Genomic DNA, 21,892 nt, shown 5'->3' on the forward strand with positions numbered 1-21,892 from the left:
TCTCTCTCTCTCTCTCTCTCTCTCTCTCTCTCTCTCTCTCTCTCTCTCTCTCTCTCTCTCTCTCTCTCTCTTCTCTCTCTCTCCCCCATCTCTCTTTCTATGCTCCATCTCTCTTTCTATCCTCCCTCTTGCTTTCTCTCTCTATCCTCTCTCTCTCTCTCTCTCTCTCTCTCTCTCTCTCTCTCTCTCTCTCTCTCTCTATCCCACCCTCTCTCTCTCTCTCTCTCTATCCCACCCTCTCTCGCTCTCTCACATACACCAGTCAGCCAATACAAACGCCTTCTATTTCACGAACATGAGCGTTTCATGCCACGGTTGTGACGTGTTTGCCGATGACATGATGCCGCTCTTGGCTCCTGCTTCTACTCCCTGGTCTTTATTTATTTGATTCGTCCTCCATCTTCTAAGTCGGGCGTCTCGCTGCTTGTTGTGATGGAGGAGGTCGGAGCGAGGCAGAAACCAGGAATCAAAGCCTGTCGAAGTTACTTTAATGGTTCATCAATAACGCCCTCAATCTGCCCATGCCTATTAGTGGACAACAGATCCTGTCACGCTAATTATGGGTGTGTGGTGTGGGATAAAAGTTTTCATAAGTGATGGTTTATTGCTATTCATAGATGACCTGTGAAAAAGAACTGTGGAATAAAAAATGCACCGTTTCGTTTGTAATATTAATACCCTCCGGAGACCGATGATTACTCTGGAGTGAAATAGGATCTGGGATTCTGCATTCGTTTTCCAGCTCTATTTAAAGCCTGGCCGGTTGACTGTCATATTTCATGTTTCCACACCCCATTAGCACTACCATTCTGCCTATTCTCTCTCCCCACTTTTCCCTTTTGATGCTTAATCTCCCTCTCTTTTCAGCAATTTTCTTTTTCACGTTTGTAGTGTGTCGTGCTCTACTTGGGATGGCATTTATAGATTATTGCATTCAAATCAAAAGCATTTTTACTTCAGGGCCTCACAGGTGAAACATGTTAACCCATGTCGCCTGAAACAGGCGAGCTAATATCTCACCAATCAAAAAGAAAAAAAAAAGAGACATTGTCCGTTAATAGTGATAGTGGATGGTGGCCGACTGACCCATCCATTGAACTCACAGATTTGACGGTCCACACATTCTTATAACTCCCACCATCAAATCCAACAGGGAAATGGGAAGAATGGTTGATGGTAATATCATCGCTCTTTGAAGGGAATTTAAACCGCTTATGGCTCCAAAAAGGCCAAAATAAGGCCCTCTCAGCCAATATTAAATATAGTATTTCTACAGCCCTCAATCACAGAGACAGTCTCAAAGGGATTCACATGCGCGAACAAAACTCCCTTAATTCATGAAGGAGTAAACCTGGAGGGGAGGTGCAGAGAGGCGGACCCCCCCTTAGAGGGAGGCTGGTAGGGACGCGGGGGCCGTAATGGAGAGACGTTACGGTAGTGGTAACGGTTGTTCTTTCCTCCCCTGTGGGTCTGGTACCCCCCCCCCCCCCCCCCCTCAGATCTACATCGCCCCCAAGGCGGCCATCTTCCCGCTGGAGGGCCTGGAGGGGGCGGAGGCGGAGGCGGCGCTGCTGAACAACATGCGGGTGTACGGAACCCTGCTGCTCACCTCCATGGCCACCGTGGTGTTCGTGGGGGTCAAGTACGTCAACAAGCTGGCGCTGGTCTTCCTGGCCTGCGTCATCCTCTCCATCCTGGCCGTCTACGCCGGGGTCATCAAGACGGGCATCGACCCCCCGGACTTCCCGTAAGGATCCCCCCCCCCTCTCTGCACATCCATCCGGCCACACCAACCGCACCGCCCCAATATGCAAATAAAAACATTGTGACCTCACTTCCTCCTCCTCCCCTTCCTCCTCCTCCTCCCCCTCCCCTTCCACTTCCTCCTCCCCTTCTTCCTCCCCTCCCTTTCCTCCTCCTCCTCCTCCTCCCCTTCTTCTTCTTCTCCTCCTCCTCCTCTTCCTCCTCCTCCTCCTTCCTCCTCCTCTTCCTGTTCCTTCTCCTCTACTTCCTCCTCCTCCACCTCCTCCTCATCCTCCCCTTCCTCCTCATCTTCCTCTTCCTCCTCCTCTTTCCCTTCCTCCTTCTCCCCTTCCTTCTCCTCTTTCTCCTCCTCCCCTTCCTCTTCCTCCCCTTCCTCTTCCTCCTCCTCCTCCTCCTCCTCCTCCTCCTCCTCCTCCTCCTCCTCCTCCGCCTCCTCCTCCTCCTCTTCCCCCTCCTCCTCCTCCTCCTCCTCCTCCTCCTCCTCCTCCTTCAGGGTGTGTCTGCTGGGGAACCGTACCCTGATTTCGAAGAAGTTTGACGTGTGTGCCAAGACCATGGAGTCGTCCAACGGCACCATGGTCACCACCCAGCTGTGGAACATGTTCTGCGACTCGCCCTTCCTCAACGCCACCTGCGACCGCTACTTCAGCGACAACAACGTCACCCGCATCCAGGGGATCCCCGGGGTCACCAGCGGGATCCTAGCAGGTGGGTCCTTAACCCTGTTGGGGTTCGTTAACCCGGTCGGGGTCCGTTATCCCGGTCGGTGTCCGTTATCCCGGTCGGTGTCCGTTATCCCGGTCGGTGTCCGTTATCCCGGTCGGTGTCCGTTATCCCGGTCGGTGTCCGTTATCCCGGTCGGTGTTCCTTAACCCGGTCGGGTTCCTTAACCCGGTCGGGGTTCACTAAACCGGTCGGGGTTAGTTAACCCGGTCGGGGTTCGTTATCCCGGTCGGGGTTTGTTATCCCGGTCGGAGTTCGTTATCCCGGTGGGGGTTCAACACTTCCCTTTTGCAGACCTGTTGCTGTCGACATTGTCGACGCATAGTCGACATTGGCATGGAAAAGGCAAAATCTAACTTTACCATACATTTTCTATTGCTATTGTTATTAAAATATCTTCAAGAAGCATTAGCCACGCAACAATACCATACTTTATTTTGTAAAAATAACATTGTTCTGTTCTGAACTATATAATCCTGAAGAAGCACCGTTTACAACTGTTTTCCAGCCGCTGTAAACAGTGCCTATGTGCTTTTATGGTAGCATGCCAAATCCCCTTAGGGCCTTATTGGACAGGCTCAGTAAGGCCTCTCCTGGGATACATACAAGCCCAAACTGAAAGCTATTCAGTTTAGTCAACTTCTTCCCAGCTTGCTTTTTTATGTATTCTTGAGTGTATGCCCTTGCCTCTGTTTTCTCCTGTTGTGGCGTCCCTCTCTCTCCAGACAACCTGTTTGGGAACTACTACGAGAAGGGCGACCTGGTGGCCAACAAGGACGCGGCGTCCGTGGAGGGCGTCGACGACCCCATGACCAACTCCAACAGCTACGTCCTCGCCGACATCACCAGCTTCTTCACCCTGCTGGTCGGCATCTACTTCCCCTCCGTGACAGGTGGGTTCCATCCGGCGTTGGACGCCCTTCTGTCGTGGTCCTGTTCCATGGGGTCGCTTCAACGCTGGGTTTGGGACAAACATGACAAAAGGAGTACATAATGAATGTCCCCATGAAAGCTACTGGTTGATACAGGGTGCACATCATATGTACTGTGTGGGATTTAGACTTGGTTTAATGGCCCTGTTGACTCAAAGTAGTTCCAGAATAGATTTGGAAATCAGAATAACGTTCTATAGGGTCAAATGGATACGTTTTCTTTTTTAGGGGGGCTTTAACTCATGCTATCATACCACACTATGTGTGTTTGTTGACCTGTTTAGGAATCATGGCTGGCTCCAACCGCTCTGGGGACCTCCGTGATGCCCAGAAGTCGATCCCCATCGGAACCATCGCAGCCATCACCACGACCTCCCTCGTCTGTATCCTCTCAGTGCCGCCCCCTACAGGCGACACCGCCACAAGGCCTCCTTCTCAATGCCGTTGTTTTATTTTCTAGAAATGTTAATAATTGTGTTTGATTAATTTATTAATCATTAATTATATTTAATATTAATTATATTGTTAATTTATCGCTAAATTAGGAAGAAAAAAAATGAAAACCTAAGAAACTGCTCGAGAACTTTGATCAGTTGATCAATTAATTGTATATGTTGTTCACTTTTGAAGTGTAATTAATCAATCAGTTGTGGACGTCGTTATTTCAGGTTTTCGTTTCTTCATTCCTGCCTTGACTTACGTAGTACGTTAATAATTGACTGGATTCTATTACCCCTTCTATTACCCTCTATCACCCCTATTTCACCATCACGCAATCACTGTTTCCTCCTGATCCTGCAAACTGTAGACATGTCCAGTGTGATTCTGTTTGGGGCCTGCATTGAAGGGGTGGTCCTCAGAGACAAGTAAGGATCATTCAAATACTCCCGCAAAGCTCCTTAAACAAAACATTAGTTCAGTTGTGACTCCTATCTTCCCCTACTTCTCCCAGGTTTGGGGAGGGCGTCAACGGGAACCTGGTGATTGGTACGTTGGCGTGGCCATCACCTTGGGTGATCGTGATTGGCTCCTTCTTCTCCACCTGCGGGGCAGGCCTTCAGAGTTTGACTGGAGCCCCGCGCCTGATGCAGGCTATCGCTAAAGACGGCCTTGTTCCCATACTACGGGTACGATTTCTGGTTGTTGTTTTTTCGTGCTCTTTGTTTGCTTGATTTGCTGTAAATTAAAAGGTTTTCAATTTGTTTCGAACCTTGGCTCCCTAAAAAAAAAGGTTTTGCCTGAAATGGCTTTGATAAATACCTTGGTCTACAGAAAGGCCAAGCTTCCATCATATGTAATGAAGTCTTCTTGTGTGTCTCCTCTGACGACAGCAGGTAGACAGAATGTTACTATTGCATTGCAGTTACCTTGTTGTATTATGTAGGATTTATAATGTGTTTCAATTTGATGAAAATATAAATATAAATCACTATTACTACCACTACTTGGCATTGTCTCGATAAACCCAACCATGTCACCCGACAGCAGTGGCAGTCTCTGTGCCGTGCCTATGAGGGTTTGTGACCACGCTGTGCACTGCTCTGCAGATCTTTGGCCACGCCAAGGCCAACGGAGAGCCCACCTGGTCGCTGCTGCTCACGGCCTGCATCTGTGAGATCGGCATCCTCATCGCCTCCCTGGACCTGGTGGCGCCCATCCTCTCCATGTGAGACACCCTGGTGCCCTTTAGATAGATCTCTCTCTCTCTCTCTCTCTCTCTCTCTCTCTCTCTCTCTCTCTCTCTCTCTCTCTCTCTCTCTCTCTCTCTCTCTCTCTCTCTCTCTCTATTTCTCTCTCTCTCTCTCTCTCTCTCTCTCTCTCTCTCTCTCTCTCTCTCTCTCTCTCTCTCTCTCTCTCTCTCTCTCTCTCTCTCTCTCTGCCTTTCTTTTTGTGGTTAATGAAGAAAAATATTGGGCTCCCCGGTAGCTCACCAGGTAGAGCACATGCAATTTAAGGCTCAGTCCTGATCGCAGTGACTCGGGTTATATTCCTGCCCGTGGTCCTTTGCTATACCCTCCCTTCTATATCCAATACCTTCATGTCTTTCTCACTCTATCATAAAGCATAGAAATGCCCTAAAACATTACACATCACGGTTTCGTGGTCTTTCCGGAACCATAGACAGATGATTATTGTTGAATTTGTTTCCTCTGTGTGTGTGTGTGTGTGTGTGTGTGTGTGTGTGTGTGTGTGTGTGTGTGTGTGTGTGTGTGTGTGTGTGTGTGTGTGTGTGTGTTCCCCTGTTCATCGTAGGTTCTTCCTGATGTGCTACATGTTTGTGAACCTGGCCTGTGCCTTGCAGACCCTGCTGAGGACTCCTAACTGGAGGCCCCGTTTTAAATTCTACCACTGGTCAGTCCCACGTGTTACTCTACTACTTCTATCACGCCTATTAGTACACAGTATTGTTACTTTACTCTCTACAGCCATAAGTACACAGTATTTTTACTATACTCTCTACTGCCGCGAGTACACAGTATTGTTACTTTACTCTCTAAAGCCATAAGTACACAGTATTGTTGCTTTATTCTCTACAGCCGCTAGTGCACAGACTTGTTACTGTACTATCTACAGCAACGAGTACACAGTATTGTTACTCTTGTACTCTCTACAGCAACGAGTACACAGTATTGTTACTCTTCTACTCTCTACAGCAACGAGTACACAGTATTGTTGCTTTATTAAGCTTCAGAATTGCGAGTACTCAGTATTGTAGCCCTGGTATTCTCCAGATACACGAGTACGCATGACGCGCTACGACCCCGCCGTACCCTGGGAATGGTCCCTTATCCTTCTGTAATTAATGCATTTATCTGTTCAGCTGTGTTTATCTCTCTGTCTGTCTGTCTGTCTGTCTGTCTGTCTGTCTATGTCCTATTGCTCTCTCTCTCTCTTTTTCTTCTTATGTATTTTTCTTTCTCTACTGCCATTTGTGCCTTTCCCCCCATCCCCACCACCCTCTCTCTCTCTCTCTCTGTCTCTGTCTCTGTCTCTGTCTCTGTCTCTGTCTCTGTCGCTCTCTCCCTCGGTCTCTGTCTCTGTCTCTGTCGGTCTCTGTCTCTCTCTCTCTCTCTCTCTCTACAGGGCTTTGTCCTTCCTGGGGATGAGTTTGTGTCTTACGCTCATGTTCCTGTGCTCGTGGTACTACGCCATCGTCGCCATGGTGATCGCCGGCTCCATCTACAAGTATATCGAGTTTTCGGGGTGAGTGGAATCAACTCATTGAGAGGGATAGAATCCTCCTCCCTGGTGTGTGTGTGTGTGTGTGTGTGTGTGTGTGTGTGTGTGTGTGTGTGTGTGTGTGTGTGTGTGTGTGTGTGTGTGTGTGTGTGTGTGCGTGTGCGTGCGTGTGTTGTGGTGGGCGAGGGGATTTTGTTGTTTACGGGTTGTTCCTGTACTTAAATGAGGAACAGGCAGTGGTTCCATTGGGTCCACTGTGTGGTTGTCCGCCTGAGCCACAGTGAGGGGAGAGGTGAAGAGGAGATTACAGCTGTGCTCCTCTTTTAATATGCATCCCATTATGGATTCTGACCAAACCAGCGTCTTTAGAGATGCCGTTGTGTGGCCACTCAACGGGTCACACAGCGCTGTTTGTCCGTTGTCCCCTGACACCGATGGGCCCGATCCACTCCACGAAGCCAGATTGGACTAAGTGAAACTAATACGTTAGAAGTCGGCAATCAGTCAATTCTCAGGTTTTGTCCAATCCCAGATGCAGAGATGAGAGTAGACCCAGTATAGACAGCGGAGGCTCCGCCCCTCAGCTTCACACCTCACTCTGTGAAACACATCACGCCAGCTCCCAGCTGACTCCTGTCTGGCCGCAGTAGAAGTTGCTTTGCAGCTCTGCTGTGATGGGCAGCCTGCTGTTAGCAGCCTGCTGCATAGAGCAGCAGGCTGCTCTACTGCGCCAATCTTAATTCAGACCTCAGCTTCCACTTAATGATCTGCAAAAAAAAACTGATTTACATTATTTCCTCCAACACAAAGACTCCATTCACTTGTAGGGGATAAAAGGGAAACATTGCGTGAATTGTTCTGAAAGTTTAAATATTGGTATATTCAATTCATACAATTAGCCTTTGTTGCCACCTAGTTCATAATATGCAAATAAACCACAGTCAATTAAGCACTGTAAATGCACTGTGTCTTTGCATGTCTTTTGTGTTTATTTAAGTCTCAGGTGACATTTCTTGTGTATCTCTTATAAATTGTATTATTTTACATTATAGCATTGTTGAAGGGAGCATGAGACTCAAGCATGTCATTTATTTTGCTTTAATTGTCAAGAATATGAAAAATATGCATCTTAAAATTAAAATGATTGTGAAGGCATACAAATTGACTACTGGTCCCCCAAAAAAATATATGAATATGCCGGTCCTTGCAACCAAAATGGTTGGGAACCCCTTTTCAGAGAGAGAGGTCTTTGTAGGATAACCACAGGTCCACTCATACCACTCATCGTGGGTCTGCTCCTTTTATGTACCAGGCCACACGGAGACTCATCTCCACCGGTTCAGTCCCCTAATACCCTGTCTCTGGTTCATCAAAGCAACAGACCCATCTTTAGTGTGATGAGCGACACCTTGGGGAGTATTGTGAAGAGGACTGCGATTCGTATGCAGTGAGCTGATTCCTTGGGTTGCTGTGTGGTTGGGCAGGGCGGAGAAGGAGTGGGGAGACGGGATACGTGGCCTGTCACTCAGTGCCGCCCGATACGCTCTGATGAGGCTTGAGGAGGGACCCCCACACACTAAGAACTGGAGGTATGACGCACACACACACACACACACACACACACACACACACACACACACACACACACACACACACACACACACACACACACACACACACACACACACACACACACACACACACACACACACACAAATTAACACATGAACACACAGCCATGAATGCACACATACACGCTGTTGAGATGCGCTAACACATGCTAACGCACAAGGACATATACAAACAAACGCATTTGTGCAAACACACTGAAAGACACACTGATATGGACACACATTCACACACATAACATTAGTAGATTCTACACAGACGGAACAAGCAACACACCTTGTTCTCCGAGCAAGGATCTAATTAACATGGAAATGAGCTGCGTATCTTTGCACGTTCAGCCCCTCCATTAAAGGCAGTTCTCCCTGTAAGCTGGTCTGGCTGCTAGCTACCAGCGGTCTGCGTGTGCACATCAACACCTGAACCCCCCTGCTTGTCCTCCTCTTGTCTATCTGTCCCCCTCTTCATTCCTCCAAGTAGAACTTGGACTTCTTTTTCGCTGGCTTAATTCCCCCCCTCTCGGCTTCTCTTGTCGTGGTACCAAACTGCCCCCCCCCCCCTCTTTCTGTACTGTGTTTCTCCTCTCTCTCTCTCTCTCTCTCTCTCTCTCTCTCTCTCTCTCTCTCTCTCTCTCTCTCTCTCTCTCTCTCTCTCTCTCTCTCTCTCTCTCTCTCTCTCTCTCTCTCTCTCTCTCTCTGTCTCTCGCTCCCCCCCCTCCCTCTCTCTCCCCCCGTCTCTGTCTGTCTCTCTTTCTCTCTCTCTGTCTCTGTCTCTGTCTCTCTCTCTCTCTCTCTCTCTCTCTCTCTCTCTCTCTGTCTCTGTCTCTGTCTATCTCTCTCTCTCTCTCTCCCTCCTAGGCCCCAGCTGCTGGTGCTGGTGAGTATGGACGGGGAGCAGAACGTGGAGCAGCCCCGACTCCTCTCCCTCACCAACCAGCTGAAAGCGGGCAAGGGCCTCACCATCGTTGGCACGGCCCTGGAGGGCACCTACCTGCTGAACCACGAACAGGCCCAGCGCGCTGAGCAGGTATACAGCCCATCCCCCCCCTCCCCCCCACTAGGGCCCCCACGGGGTAGGCTAGGCAACACTCTCTACCCCGCTAGGGCCCCCACGGGGTAGGCTAGGCAACGCGCTCTTAAGCTCTTAAACCAACAACAATACTTGTGTGCTTACCAAGGGAAGCATGAAACACAACCGGATCAATCCATTAGTTTAAAGGAACAGCACGCATCAGAATCCTAGAGATACCTTTGAGAGTGATGGATTCAATCAAGGGACATCTAAACAGTATGTCTTATTAAGAGTATGGTTATAGTTAATGACAGATTGCGTGTCATCTGGGTGGCTCTGCCAGACAGCTGTTGCTGGGGTGAGGAGCACAGAGGAGCACGCGGGCCAGGTGTGATGGGGCTTGTGACTCTATTTGTGTAAGGTCTGCCATGGAGTAATAATAGAGAATAATGAGGTCTGGACCACCAAGTGTGTCATTTCTAGGTTCAAAGTCAAAGTTCCCTCTGAAAAAGAGTTCTTCCAAGTTCCAAAAATGATTCTACCTCCAGTCAGATGATCTAAAGTTTAAGAGATGAAGAAACTGGAGTTTATCTCATCCCCCATGGAGCTATCGATTGGAACGGCCCTGGAGGGTGGTGTGAAATATGAAACACCGTTCTCCCTGCCTCCCTTCAACTGACCCATGACACCCTGGTTCAAATTGGATCATTGCAGCGCGTGAATTAGATTTCATCTCATCAAATCATTCCAGCGTAATCAAATCAACGCGGGCCTCGTTGTGTCAGCATTTCGTGCGCTTACAACAAGCCCATCGTACACATCTTTTGCCTTCAGTTCTCCAGCGCTGTGGTAACCCTCCCGATTCCCCTAGGCCCTGCATAAGCTGATGGAGACAGAGAAGGTGAAGGGCTTCTGCCTGGCCACCGTGTCCTCCAACCTGCGCGACGCCACCTCCCACCTGATCCAGTCCAGCGGCCTGGGCGGGCTGAAGCACAACGCGGTGCTGGTCAGCTGGCCCCGCAACTGGAAGCAGGCCGACGAGAGGCAGACCTGGAGGAACTTTGTCGGTGGGTGACCCTCCCCCCCCCCCCCCCCCCCCCCCCCGCCCCCATGCAGTACAAAGAGACAGAAAGGGAAGGCTCTGTCCTGTGTTCTGTAGCTCATAGTACATATGGAAGGAAGGCAGGACACAGGCTCAGCTCTGGCGTTGGTTCTTAATGCTGGCTTCAGGTAACACCTGATCCCTGCCACTTGCTGAGGGGCTGCCCTCCTGCTTTGTACTGCTGCTGACACAGGGAATCATGTATAGAAAGGCAGATGGTGTATGGTAAAGAGCAGTTGATTTGAGGTTATTATGATTGGTGGTACCTGTGTAGCCCCGGTGTCCCAAACCAACACAGGGTAGCTGAGACATGCTCAAAGGTCAAAGGTCACCGGGGTTAACGGAGCCAGCCTTCCTGCACACACCTGCCTCTTTGAACACAACAAGGCATACAGACTGTTGGCTAACTAGCCGACTGCTATTCATCCTCTGCTGCATCCCCCTACTCTTTGTTTAATATGTGTGTTTGCCCAGATGCTGTTTAGTCTTAAGATATATTTTTGTGATTTGTATTTGCAGCATAATACAGATACAAATCTTTCAAAAAACGATTTATCTTTGGCCATATTCCTAATACGTTCCCTAATCCCTGCATAGTACATTATACATTATATTATATTATATTATCCAGTACATTATAAGGGAATAAATTAGGCAGGGCATAGAGGCACTACTATAGACGCATGGTCGATGAACAGGTGAATCAACGAGAATGCACACCTCGATGCATCACGGTGCATGGTGCGGAAACGGTGTACTTCCACAGGATGTACAGTGCTATGGTTCCTATTCTCCCATGGCTTCAACATAATGCCTTGCTCCCTGCTGCTCTCCAACAATGCCTTGCTCCCCGGTCCCGGTGCTTTCCCATAATGCCTTGCTCCCCGGTGCTTTCCCACAATGCCTTGCTCCCCGGTGCTTTCCCATAATGCCTTGCTCCCCGGTGCTTTCCCATAATGCCTTGCTCCCTGGTGCTTCCCCATAATGCCTTGCTCCCTGCGGTGCAGAGCTGGTGCGGGAGACCACGGCGGCCAGCCTGGCCCTGCTGGTGCCTAAGAACATCGCTGCCTTCCCGTCCAACGGCGAGCGCTTCAGCGAGGGCCACATCGACGTGTGGTGGATCGTCCACGACGGAGGCATGCTGATGCTGCTGCCCTTCCTCCTCCGCCAGCACAAGGTGATGAGGCACAGATAGACGCCCACATAAACACACACGGGCCTAGACACACACGCACACACATAGACACACACACACACACAGGCATAGAAACACACACACCTAGATTCAAAATGCATAGATACACACTCGCATAGACACATTCAAGCACATACACATACACACGGATATACACACATACAAATAGCCACACATACATAAAGACACACATATATACACTCATACACAAAGACACATAGGCATACAGTACACACACAGACACACATCCACATAGACGCACAGATACACATCCACATAGACACATATATACACACACATAGAGATACACAAAGACACACAATCGTATAGACACAAACACAAATCGTCACACGCATAGACAAACATATATACACACACACATTTTGACATACAAACCTATAAACATGTATATAGACACACACACACACACACACACACACACACACACACACACACACACACACACACACACACACACATGAAAAAAGACAGAGATATGAAAGACAAACATATACATACATACATATAGACACACATACACATCGACACACACATGTAGACACACACACACATATAGATACATACACATATACACACACACACAAAAGGACATACACGTTTAGACACACACATATAGACACACAAAAATGGACACACCGACATACATATCGATAGACACACATTATGACATACATACTGCCTACTGTGTTTATGCAGACACATGTAGCCAGCCTGCTGTGTATATCTGTATGCATACAAGGCCTCCTCTCTTCTGGACACCCATTTGCCCCCCTACACTTCACTACACTACACAAGAGCTCTGCATGTTTAAATCATTACCCCTGGCTCTCATCTGACCCTGCCTGCGTCCACATGTTGGTCCACAGGTGTGGAGGAAATGCAAGATGCGCATCTTCACCGTGGCCCAGCTCGACGACAACAGCATCCAGATGAAGAAGGACCTGACCACATTCCTGTACCACCTCCGTATTGACGCCATGGTTGAAGTGGTGGAGATGGTAGGACCACTGCCTAAAGCTGTTCCATATGACCAGATATATCAGGGGACGAGAGAACAATGTCTTCCAATAGAGATCTCCCTCTATCGTTCCTATGACTGATGATTACTTTATGGGAGTATATTTATTGCTACGTCATTCTGACCCTGCTTTGTGTCCACTACATTCGATGACTACAAGAACAAACAGGGATGAGAACCAGAGACAGAACCGGAGTCAGATCTACACTCAAGGGAGGTGGAAATAAAATAGAACCTCAAACAAGTTTGAAAGAGCTCGTTCTGGAAAGCTATTTATTTCAATGATAGCGTTTGAGAGAGGCTTGGGCTCAGTATAATGCTACGGTGTGTGTGGATGTGTGGAGCTCTGTCGGAGCAGCGTCTGAGTGAGGTTTAAAGGTCCCATGGCATGAACATTTCTAACATTAATTTGAGTTCCCCTAGCCTGCCTATGGTCCCCCAGTAGCTAGAACTGGCGTTAGGTGTAAAACGAGCACTAGGTATCCTGCTCTGCCTTTGAAAAAGCAAAGCTCAGACGCGCCGATTTGCAATTTTCCCATTATGTCATCATGCCTCCATGCGGGGGGCAGCGGGCTCCTCCATGCCCGCTGCCCGCTGCCGAGGCGGTGGTGCCTCGGCAGCGGGCAGCGGCTACTGTATTAGGGGCCCACTAACACCTATATAAAAGCATCCATAAAGTAGCATGCCATGGGACCTTTAAGCTCAGTCTATCCCCCGTGTATCCACCTGCCCTCTATAACGCGCATACACATACAGGCCGAGGAACCTTATAATTTGTTATTTTGATCAAAGTCTACTTTATTTGATCTTGTCATACCTCCGGGAGCAGACCACCATATTCTATCTGACACCTTGGGATTTTATAATCCAAACAAGGTGGTTCCATGAGGAAGAACATGATAAAGACAATGCGTTATTCACATGCATGCTGAGTGAAATCGCTCATCATGCTAATATTTTGATTTTTTTTCCCCAAGCATGACAGCGATATCTCGGCCTACACCTATGAGAAGACCCTGGTCATGGAGCAGCGCTCCCAGATCCTCAAGCAGATCAACCTGTCCAAGAACGAGCGGGAGAGAGAGGTAGAACAGGTTTTGAGTTTAATACTGAATCAAAATGAAAATGGATTTAGCTCCTTGCAGATGTGTGTGTTGCTATGTGACGATCCACGGCACATCTACCAACCTCCCCACTGAACAGCAGGTCCACCGTGAGAAATGTAAACCTACCCGAGATCGCCTGTGGGCTAAACTCGGAAGCGCGCTAAACATACCCAGGCTTAATTGGGAAAACCTGGATCGGAAAAGACGCAACTCGCAATTAGAGTAAAAGATCTCCTATGATAAGTTTAAGAATCAGATAACAGCTAGGGGCAACACAGTTGCACATAATAAGGCTAGGTAGGCGTGCTGTCAAAAAACTACCGATAGTGTAAATTCGTAAGTGAAAAGATTCTGCATATTGTCTAAAAAATAACTATGCCAAATGCAGAATTGTAGCGGCGGTAGCGTAGTGGATTACTATAAGACCCGAACGCCAGCAACCGGGGTTCATATCTCGCCTGCCACCATCATTCCTTTTACCCCCATAGATGTGGTGCCAGCACGGCCTTGAAAACATGGGTTTAAGTTTGAAATAAGAACAAAAATAGAATTCCATAACCTTTAGTGAATAAGTATTCCATATGACATAAGAATTTGGACTTTGTAAGCTACACATAAATGCGCATCACTTGAGAGACAGAATTTCAAGACTGACGCGCTACCTCCACTCTACCACTCTCTCACGGAGACTCACTGCGCAACAGTCAGCATTGTCTACATAAGGTCCAACAAGGAAGATCAAATAGCGAATACCCTCTGATGAGAACCTGTATCTCTCATAAGGAATATTCTCAGGCAATGCCAAGGGATCGGTCCCGAAAGACGGGGGTCTCCCTAGAGACCCCTGTACGAAACGGGCTCTGAGGTCCACGGAAACACCCACAAATGGTTACGCCATTGTCAAAGGAGGGGCTAGGAAGCTGAGCACTCCAATCTAACCCAATAGACTTAGCTGATAACCTCCTCCCGACCAGGTTTGGTTGACAGCATAAGTCACCATGGTGATACAGCGACGCTAAAAGAGAGCGACTTTCATGTCACAGCTTACCCTGGCTTTGAGCACAACATACCTCGCTAACCCACTAATCGCGGTTCGTGGTATTCCCCACTGGTCCGCTGAGTCAATACTTCACAACAATCATGATGTCATTATCTTCAGTTGTTTGTTTGTTTGTTTGTTGTTTCTTACCTTGCTTACGTTAAACCAGAAAAACTTGCAATTTCCATCCATCGTAGATCCATTGATACTTGAGTTGAGGCCAACTCAGTATTTGAGCCAATCAAAAGCCTCCATTCAGAACTCACTCTCTCTGTTCTGTCCCCATCGCAGATCCAGAGCATCACTGACTCGTCCCGTGGCTCCATCCGCCGCAAGAACCCTGCTGCCGTGACAACCCAGCTCAGCGTGACCGAGGACCAACCAGGAGCCAGCAAGGAGGAGAAGCCAGAGGAGGAGGTCAGACAGACAGACACACAGGCAGAGAGACAGACGACAGGCAGGCAGACCAGCAGCAGACAGACAGACAGAAAGTCAGACAAATCATGACTATTGAGCTCTACATGAGGTCTAAACCCACCAGACTACCCAACATGAGGTCTAAACCCACCAGACTATACAACATGAGGCCTAAACCCACCAGACTATACAACATGAGGTCTAACCCCACCAGACTATACAACATGAGGTCTAAACCAGACTATCCAACATGAGGTCTAAACCCACCAGGCTATCCAACATGAGGTCTAAACCCACCAGACTATCCAACATGAGGTCTGAACCCACCTGACTAACTGCACCATGGTAACAGCAGCCCCCTCCTCCCCCTCCCTCTCCTCTCACATCGTGCTTCCTGTAACCTCTTCATGTTTACCTGTAACTCCGGTCCTGTCTCTGAACTGTCGTCGATTATGTCACCACTTTACGTGTGTGTGTGTGTGTGTGTGTGTGTGTGTGTGTGTGTGTGTGTGTGTGTGTGTGTGTGTGTGTGTGTGTGTGTGTGTGTGTGTGTGTGTGTGTGTGTGTGTGTGTGTGTGTGTGAGCCTGTGCGTGTATGAACAAACGTGATTGTGTGCGTGTGTTTGTGCATGTGTGCGTAAGCATTTGTGTGTGTGTGTGTGTGTGTGTGTTTGTGTGTGCAACCTCACCTGGGTTTCTCGGGCTGCGTTCCACTCGCTCTCATCCCCCCCCCCCCCCCCCCCCCCCCCCATCGTAGTCAACGCCGGCCTCTCCTCCCGTCTCCCCCCCGCCCCCCGCCCCCTCCGACCAGGTGCAGCTCATCCATGACACCACCACCCCGGCCAGCCCGGCCACGCCCGCCACCCCGCTCACCCCCGAGGCCGTGCAGAGCCCCGGCCAGCAGGTGCAGATGACCTGGAGTGAGAAGAGTGACGGGGAGCCCGCCAAGCCCCCGGGAGCCGCCACCCCCGAAGGAATCAAAGACATCTTCAACATGAAGCCGTGAGTCCCCTCCCCTCCCCCCCCCCCTCCACTTGTCCGTCTTCTGACTGGTTGGTGATACATCATGATTACAATGTTCAGAACACGAAAGGAAACGTGATCATCGTCAGTCTCAGAAATGCAGGCACGTCCAACAAAACGACCAAGGTGTGTCAGCACTCACCTCCCTGTCTCTCTGTCCCTGTGCGCGCTGCAGGGAGTGGGAGAACCTGTGAGTATCAGTCTCTCTCCGGAGCTCGGCCACGTCCAACCTCCATCCACATCCCACCTCCGTCCACATCCCAACTCCATCCACATCCCACCTCCATCGACATCCCACACAGCCACCCCTACAGTCCCAGTGCACACTACTGAGAGTCATTAGCACACAACACTTGCATGTTTACTGCTAGCAAACACAAAATCGACCTTGAAAGCAATATGCGATATGAAATGTTACATAATGCTATTATTTGTATATTTGGCTATTATATAAATAGAATACACAAGGACAAATAAGTACATTGAGGCAAATATTTTAGACCCCTTATTTAGGACCCATCGCAAACTCATCCTTAATGAGGTCTACGTAGATCTCTATGTAGAGAGAGTGAGCTGGACTGCCACCGCACCCCCCAGTGTTCCCACCCACAGCACGGTAACATCAAGAGTCCATCCAGGGAAAGAGTCTCACTTGTTCCGATCAGCCGTCCAATTGCCATTCCGCATCAGGATTTCCGGTCTTCCGTTCTTCCGATCGCTCTCGACCGCTATGATCCTTATGTTCCTCAGGAACCAGTCCAATGTGCGTCGCATGCACACCGCGCTCCGGCTGAACGAGGTGATACTGAAGAAGTCGTCCGAGGCCAAGCTGGTGCTGCTCAACATGCCCGGACCCCCCAAGAACCGCAGCGGGGACGAGAACTGTATCCTTGGTCAAAGCGCCGCACAACGCCAGCATGGCTCACTAATGCCCCGCTAACCTCCTCTTATTAACAGGATCATAGGAGAATGGTTGTGGAGTCATTTGATTGTTATCCCCGGAGGTGCTGAGCACAGTCTCCACAATCACACTGATTGGAATTAAATGTTATCTGTTTTAAATTGAATGGAAACAAATTAAAATTGTACAACACAGTAGAAGACGGCACATAACTCACACGTACACTATGACAGTACAATATGAAACTACACTATGACAGAACACTATGAAAGAACAGTGTGACAGTACACTATGACACTATGACAGTACACTATGACAGTGCACTATGACAGTACACTATGACAGTGCACTATGACAGTACACTATGACGGTAAACTATGAGACTACATTATGACACTATGACCCTACACTATGATAGTACACTCTGACACCACACTATGACACTTTTTTGCGAATTAGAGGATTTTGATGCGAATTGTGGTGTTTCCATCACCGTTTACCGGTGATACTTCAAAGTTCGCATTAAATTAGGGGCATGGAAACGCACCTAGTATGACACTACACCATGACACTATGACAGTATGATACTACACTATGACACTACACCATGACACTATGACAGTACACTATGACACAGCAAATTAAATGGCACACAAAAGTCATTAACTCCAGTATAGAAATTATATTTTTGTGTGTATTGTTAATGTGCTGGTTGTGTAGATGTAAAGAAGTCGTTTCATCCAACAGGATGGAGAAGGCCAGGGGTTGTTCTGGTTGACCCGGAGTCCCATGGCTGCTGAACGGAATCTCTTGAGGTCTAGAACCTCTGGTTTGATCTTTAACCCTTTCCCTCCAAGATATGGAGTTCCTGGAGGTCCTCACGGAGGGCCTCAACCGGGTCCTCCTGGTCCGCGGCGGCGGGCGCGAGGTCATCACCATCTACTCTTGAGAGGGTGGTCCCTCCATCCCTCCTCCTCTCCCCCCGAACTCCCTCCCCATCTGCCATGCCTTCCCAAATTCCCGCATTTTTTTTTCTGAGTCATTCACGGTCACACAGACTTGTTTTTCTGTTTGTTTGTGTGATCACCCCTCCCTCATGTTGACCTGATGCCAGCGCAGCTTCAGAAGCCCCTCCCCCCCTTCTATTCCCCGCTGTAGACCCGTCAGCTAGAGAAACATTGTTCCTCATCCCCTTTAGAATCATCTAGACACCATCTAGAGCACACTCCTAAATCAACATGTGTTTGATCTTGAAGCTTGTTTCTTTAGCTGTTTGCATCTTGTCGTTCATTGATGTGTTTATTTATTCAATGATCCGGAGCAGTGGAGCTCACCTGTCTGTAGTGGAGCTCACCTGTCTGTGGTGGTCTGTGGTGGAACTCACCTGTCTGGTGGAGCTCACCTGTCTGGTGGAGCTCACCTGTCTGTGGTGGTCTGTGGTCGCGTTGTCCCTCCACCTCACGGTTAGCTCTTCTGTTGTGATTTTGATTCTTTGCTAGCATGTTTGCTAGCCTCCTGAGCCCGGAGGGGGGGGAGGGGGGGGGGGGGGGTCCGGCTGCCATGATGATGATGATTTCAGCGAATGGAGATTGTGGGATATTACGCTCTGACTCTAGCATGGAAAAGGTGCTGTACTTCCCGCAATATTCCAGTCTTTTGGTTATTATTGATGTTTATTATAGATAAAAAAATATGTATAATATATATATCAATATATATTCTACACACTTTTTGACATTATGGTACGGACTCACCCCCCTGTCCTCACCCCCCCGTCTCCATTGTCTCCTCCCTCACATCCGTAGTGGCTATTCACCCCCATGGCCACTGATAGTGCCAAAAAACAACAACAACCACCAACAACAAGGCTAGCTTGGTCTTTATAGAGATTGACGTGACTAAACTGTGAATTACTGGGGTCTATGGAGGAGAAGTGGTGGTCTGAGAGCTGCGGCTGGGGGGGAACACGTCTATACACTCGGGGGCAGAGATCGTCATATAGTCAGATGCCAGCAGACAAAGTCTGCCGCCCCCTCCCCCCCTCTCTGATCCGCCCCTGGGCCGCGGTGTGGATCACTGTAAATAACGCTCCGACAAGTCCTTCTGAGTGTCGTATCCTATGTGACAAAAAAAGTTGAAGTACATAAGCTTCAAGCTTGGAAACCGTTGGGCCACGCTCTCTCTGGGGGACGGCCCGACCACCACTTTGATTTGGGACTGGCTTGGGGCGTGTATCACCATGGTAACTGTCACTGTCACCCTTTGACGAGAGCTACACTGCACTCACTGTCTGCCACTGTGCAAAAAGTGACATTTTTAACGGTCCCATCGAGTTCATTGAGTGAACTTTAAATGTGTTATTTTTTCATCTAGAGAAGAATATATGTATTTGTTATGTTTATAGACAGAGGTGAAACATATTTATGAAATAGTTCTATATCATTTAGATAATCACTTCAATATTAACTTAGTTACTTTTGCCAAACTTAGATGTTATATGTGCCATATCAAAGTATTTTTCAAAGATAACTACTATACAAATTATATTCATCAAATTGAGGAGAGGAAAGTGAGCTCAATGCCAATTTGTCTACATTGAATATAGAAAAAAGGATAACACTAAGTTAGTAAGACACCCTATTAGAACATCAATATGCATTGGTTCATTTTTTATTGGGTGTAACTTGTAGTATACTTGTATCTTTTGAAAGCAGAGACCTGTGGCACTAGGAATCCCTTTGTTAATAAGGTTGAACTCTATGCAGTAGACTCTGTGGAGATTTTATATCCTCTAGACTGATTTGAGCCAAACATATCCCTGACCATTGGAATGAATCGTTAGAACAAAATACTTATGTTTAAAAGTGTTGAAAGGAAGAATGTGCAAAAACTGAAAATCTGGACACATGTTAGCATTTATTTCTAGATTTTTGAAACACACACACACACATATATTTTGTTAAGTAGATTTCATATGTCTTATGCATTAAGGATCATATCACTGACCATTGACCGATGTCCCTATGTATTCATTTATTTAGATCCAAGAAAAAAACTGTTTAAGGTCATTTGCACTTGTAGTAGATCTATAAATATAAATAAATACATATTTATTACATTTATATGTTTATATTTATTTGTATACATATATGAATATTATTTATATACATATATGTATATTTATTTATATATATAAATATATTTAATTGATATATGTATGTATACGTATATATATATATATATATATATATATATATATATATATATATATATATATAATAGTAAAGAGAAACACATGAAATTAGTTTCTAGAACTATTTAAAACCAGTATTTAATGTTTTTAGTGTTGTTTGAATGTCAGATCATGTGTTGTGAATGCTGCTAGTATCGATATATCATTTATTTGTACTGTACATAGAGACAAGTGACGAGATTACCACGCGCAGGAAGACCAATGCGGGCTTTCGCTTGACATACATATCAGGGCTGGTAGATTCATTAGTGTGTGATCTATGGACAGGGTTTACTTGGTTATGTTGGAGATTTACAGTTAATTGAGTAAAGTAAGCCTAATGCAATATTAAACGATTCTGATGATTTTTTGGTGGGCTGGGGGGAGGGGGGTGGGGGACGGTCACAATTAGTAAATGTGAATCTTTCCCCTGTCATTTTCAAAAGCTGCTCTCTCAATTAATCCCGTCAATAGGGGGCAACAAAAACGCTAAACTCAATCCCTGTGGATGGCGTCCCCTCTGTTTGAGCATTGGTCATCACAATCTCCTCATTTGAACCAATCAGAGCAGTGGTACAGCTCGTGTGTGCGACTGTACCTGGGAGGTGTTCAGTAGCCTTCTAAAGGTTGAGGATCCTGGGAGAGCAAAATGGATCATCAATTTGAACAGAAAAAGTACAACCAACTTGATCCAGAAACAGATTGTGTTGCATTTATTCAAATTGCTTGCCGGTTACAGATATATAGAAAATGTATCCCCATCACATGATTAGACGATAACATTCATCATCAAGCGTTCCCCCTCCCACTCAATAGATTTTCCTGTCACCTTTAAATGCGATGATAGCACTTGTATTAGGTCAGCGCTGGGGTCCTCGTTTCAAATAACATGGCTATTATATATTCAACCAGAACATTGCCTGCATCAACTGAGCCTTTTTAAACCTCTCCACGCTTAAGATAATGTTGGGGGGCAAGAAAAGTATGTTTATTGAAGAAGAATAACTTATTTATTGAGTTAAAAATGTGTTTTATAATTACTGTTTGCATGGTCTTATGTGGCAATATTTGTTTTAGTGGTTTCTACAGAGTTATGATGTGATTAAGGCGGGAGACTAGGAGGTCAGAGGCACATGAAATGTTACCTCAGTGGAGAGTTTCCCCCCGTGGGAAAATGGCTAGACCTTGAAAACGAGTCTTTTGCTAAAAAAAATATATTTCAGAAAAATAAATGAGTTTACTTTATTGTTCCATGTCCTATTTCGATCTTGCTCAAGTAGTGTTATGTAATATCAAAGCAGACTTTGAGTTAAGTATATGAATGGGCTGAGAGATAACATTTCACTTTTCATTTCAACTTTTGTAAATATAGCCTATATATCACTGCAGTCAAAGACACTTTAACCTACTATGGTGTTGTCTTTTGTTGTGCACTGTTCTATCACTGTGGAAAAAGTCTTGAGAGTTTTGTATTATGTGCAATTTTGTTCTTGTACCTTTGTTTTGTATTTTCTTTAGCAACTCAGTCAGCAGTGAGTTCTTACATCAGAATGATTGTCACCATATGTTACACACCGTTAAGGATAAAGTGTTTACCCAAAT

The 21,892-nt window shown here is 47.1% G+C and overlaps 1 protein-coding gene across 3 annotated transcripts in view; it reads left to right on the top strand.

The window, feature by feature from the left end:
- LOC115529221 (solute carrier family 12 member 5) overlaps positions 1–20,176 on the top strand; it is a 139,570-nt gene extending 119,394 nt beyond the window's left edge. For 2 of the 3 annotated variants that reach the window (XM_030338187.1, XM_030339369.1), the window contains exons 7-26: positions 1,500–1,747; positions 2,258–2,472; positions 3,213–3,380; positions 3,704–3,802; positions 4,228–4,285; positions 4,372–4,546; positions 4,967–5,085; positions 5,673–5,771; positions 6,504–6,623; positions 8,084–8,188; positions 9,083–9,251; positions 10,108–10,303; positions 11,346–11,515; positions 12,421–12,552; positions 13,550–13,657; positions 15,009–15,134; positions 15,892–16,136; positions 16,333–16,347; positions 16,908–17,041; positions 17,916–20,176. In XM_030338187.1, coding sequence (XP_030194047.1) covers positions 1,500–1,747; positions 2,258–2,472; positions 3,213–3,380; positions 3,704–3,802; positions 4,228–4,285; positions 4,372–4,546; positions 4,967–5,085; positions 5,673–5,771; positions 6,504–6,623; positions 8,084–8,188; positions 9,083–9,251; positions 10,108–10,303; positions 11,346–11,515; positions 12,421–12,552; positions 13,550–13,657; positions 15,009–15,134; positions 15,892–16,136; positions 16,333–16,347; positions 16,908–17,041; positions 17,916–18,007 — 2,793 coding nt within the window. In that variant the 3' untranslated portion in view covers positions 18,008–20,176. The remainder of the gene's footprint in view (positions 1–1,499; positions 1,748–2,257; positions 2,473–3,212; positions 3,381–3,703; positions 3,803–4,227; positions 4,286–4,371; positions 4,547–4,966; positions 5,086–5,672; positions 5,772–6,503; positions 6,624–8,083; positions 8,189–9,082; positions 9,252–10,107; positions 10,304–11,345; positions 11,516–12,420; positions 12,553–13,549; positions 13,658–15,008; positions 15,135–15,891; positions 16,137–16,332; positions 16,348–16,907; positions 17,042–17,915) is intronic. The other variant, XM_030338993.1, reaches the window with a different exon arrangement.
- The last annotated feature ends 1,716 nt before the right edge of the window (positions 20,177–21,892 follow it).

Source organism: Gadus morhua, chromosome 1 (assembly GCF_902167405.1).
Source record: "Gadus morhua chromosome 1, gadMor3.0, whole genome shotgun sequence".
Lineage (NCBI taxonomy): Eukaryota > Metazoa > Chordata > Actinopteri > Gadiformes > Gadidae > Gadus > Gadus morhua.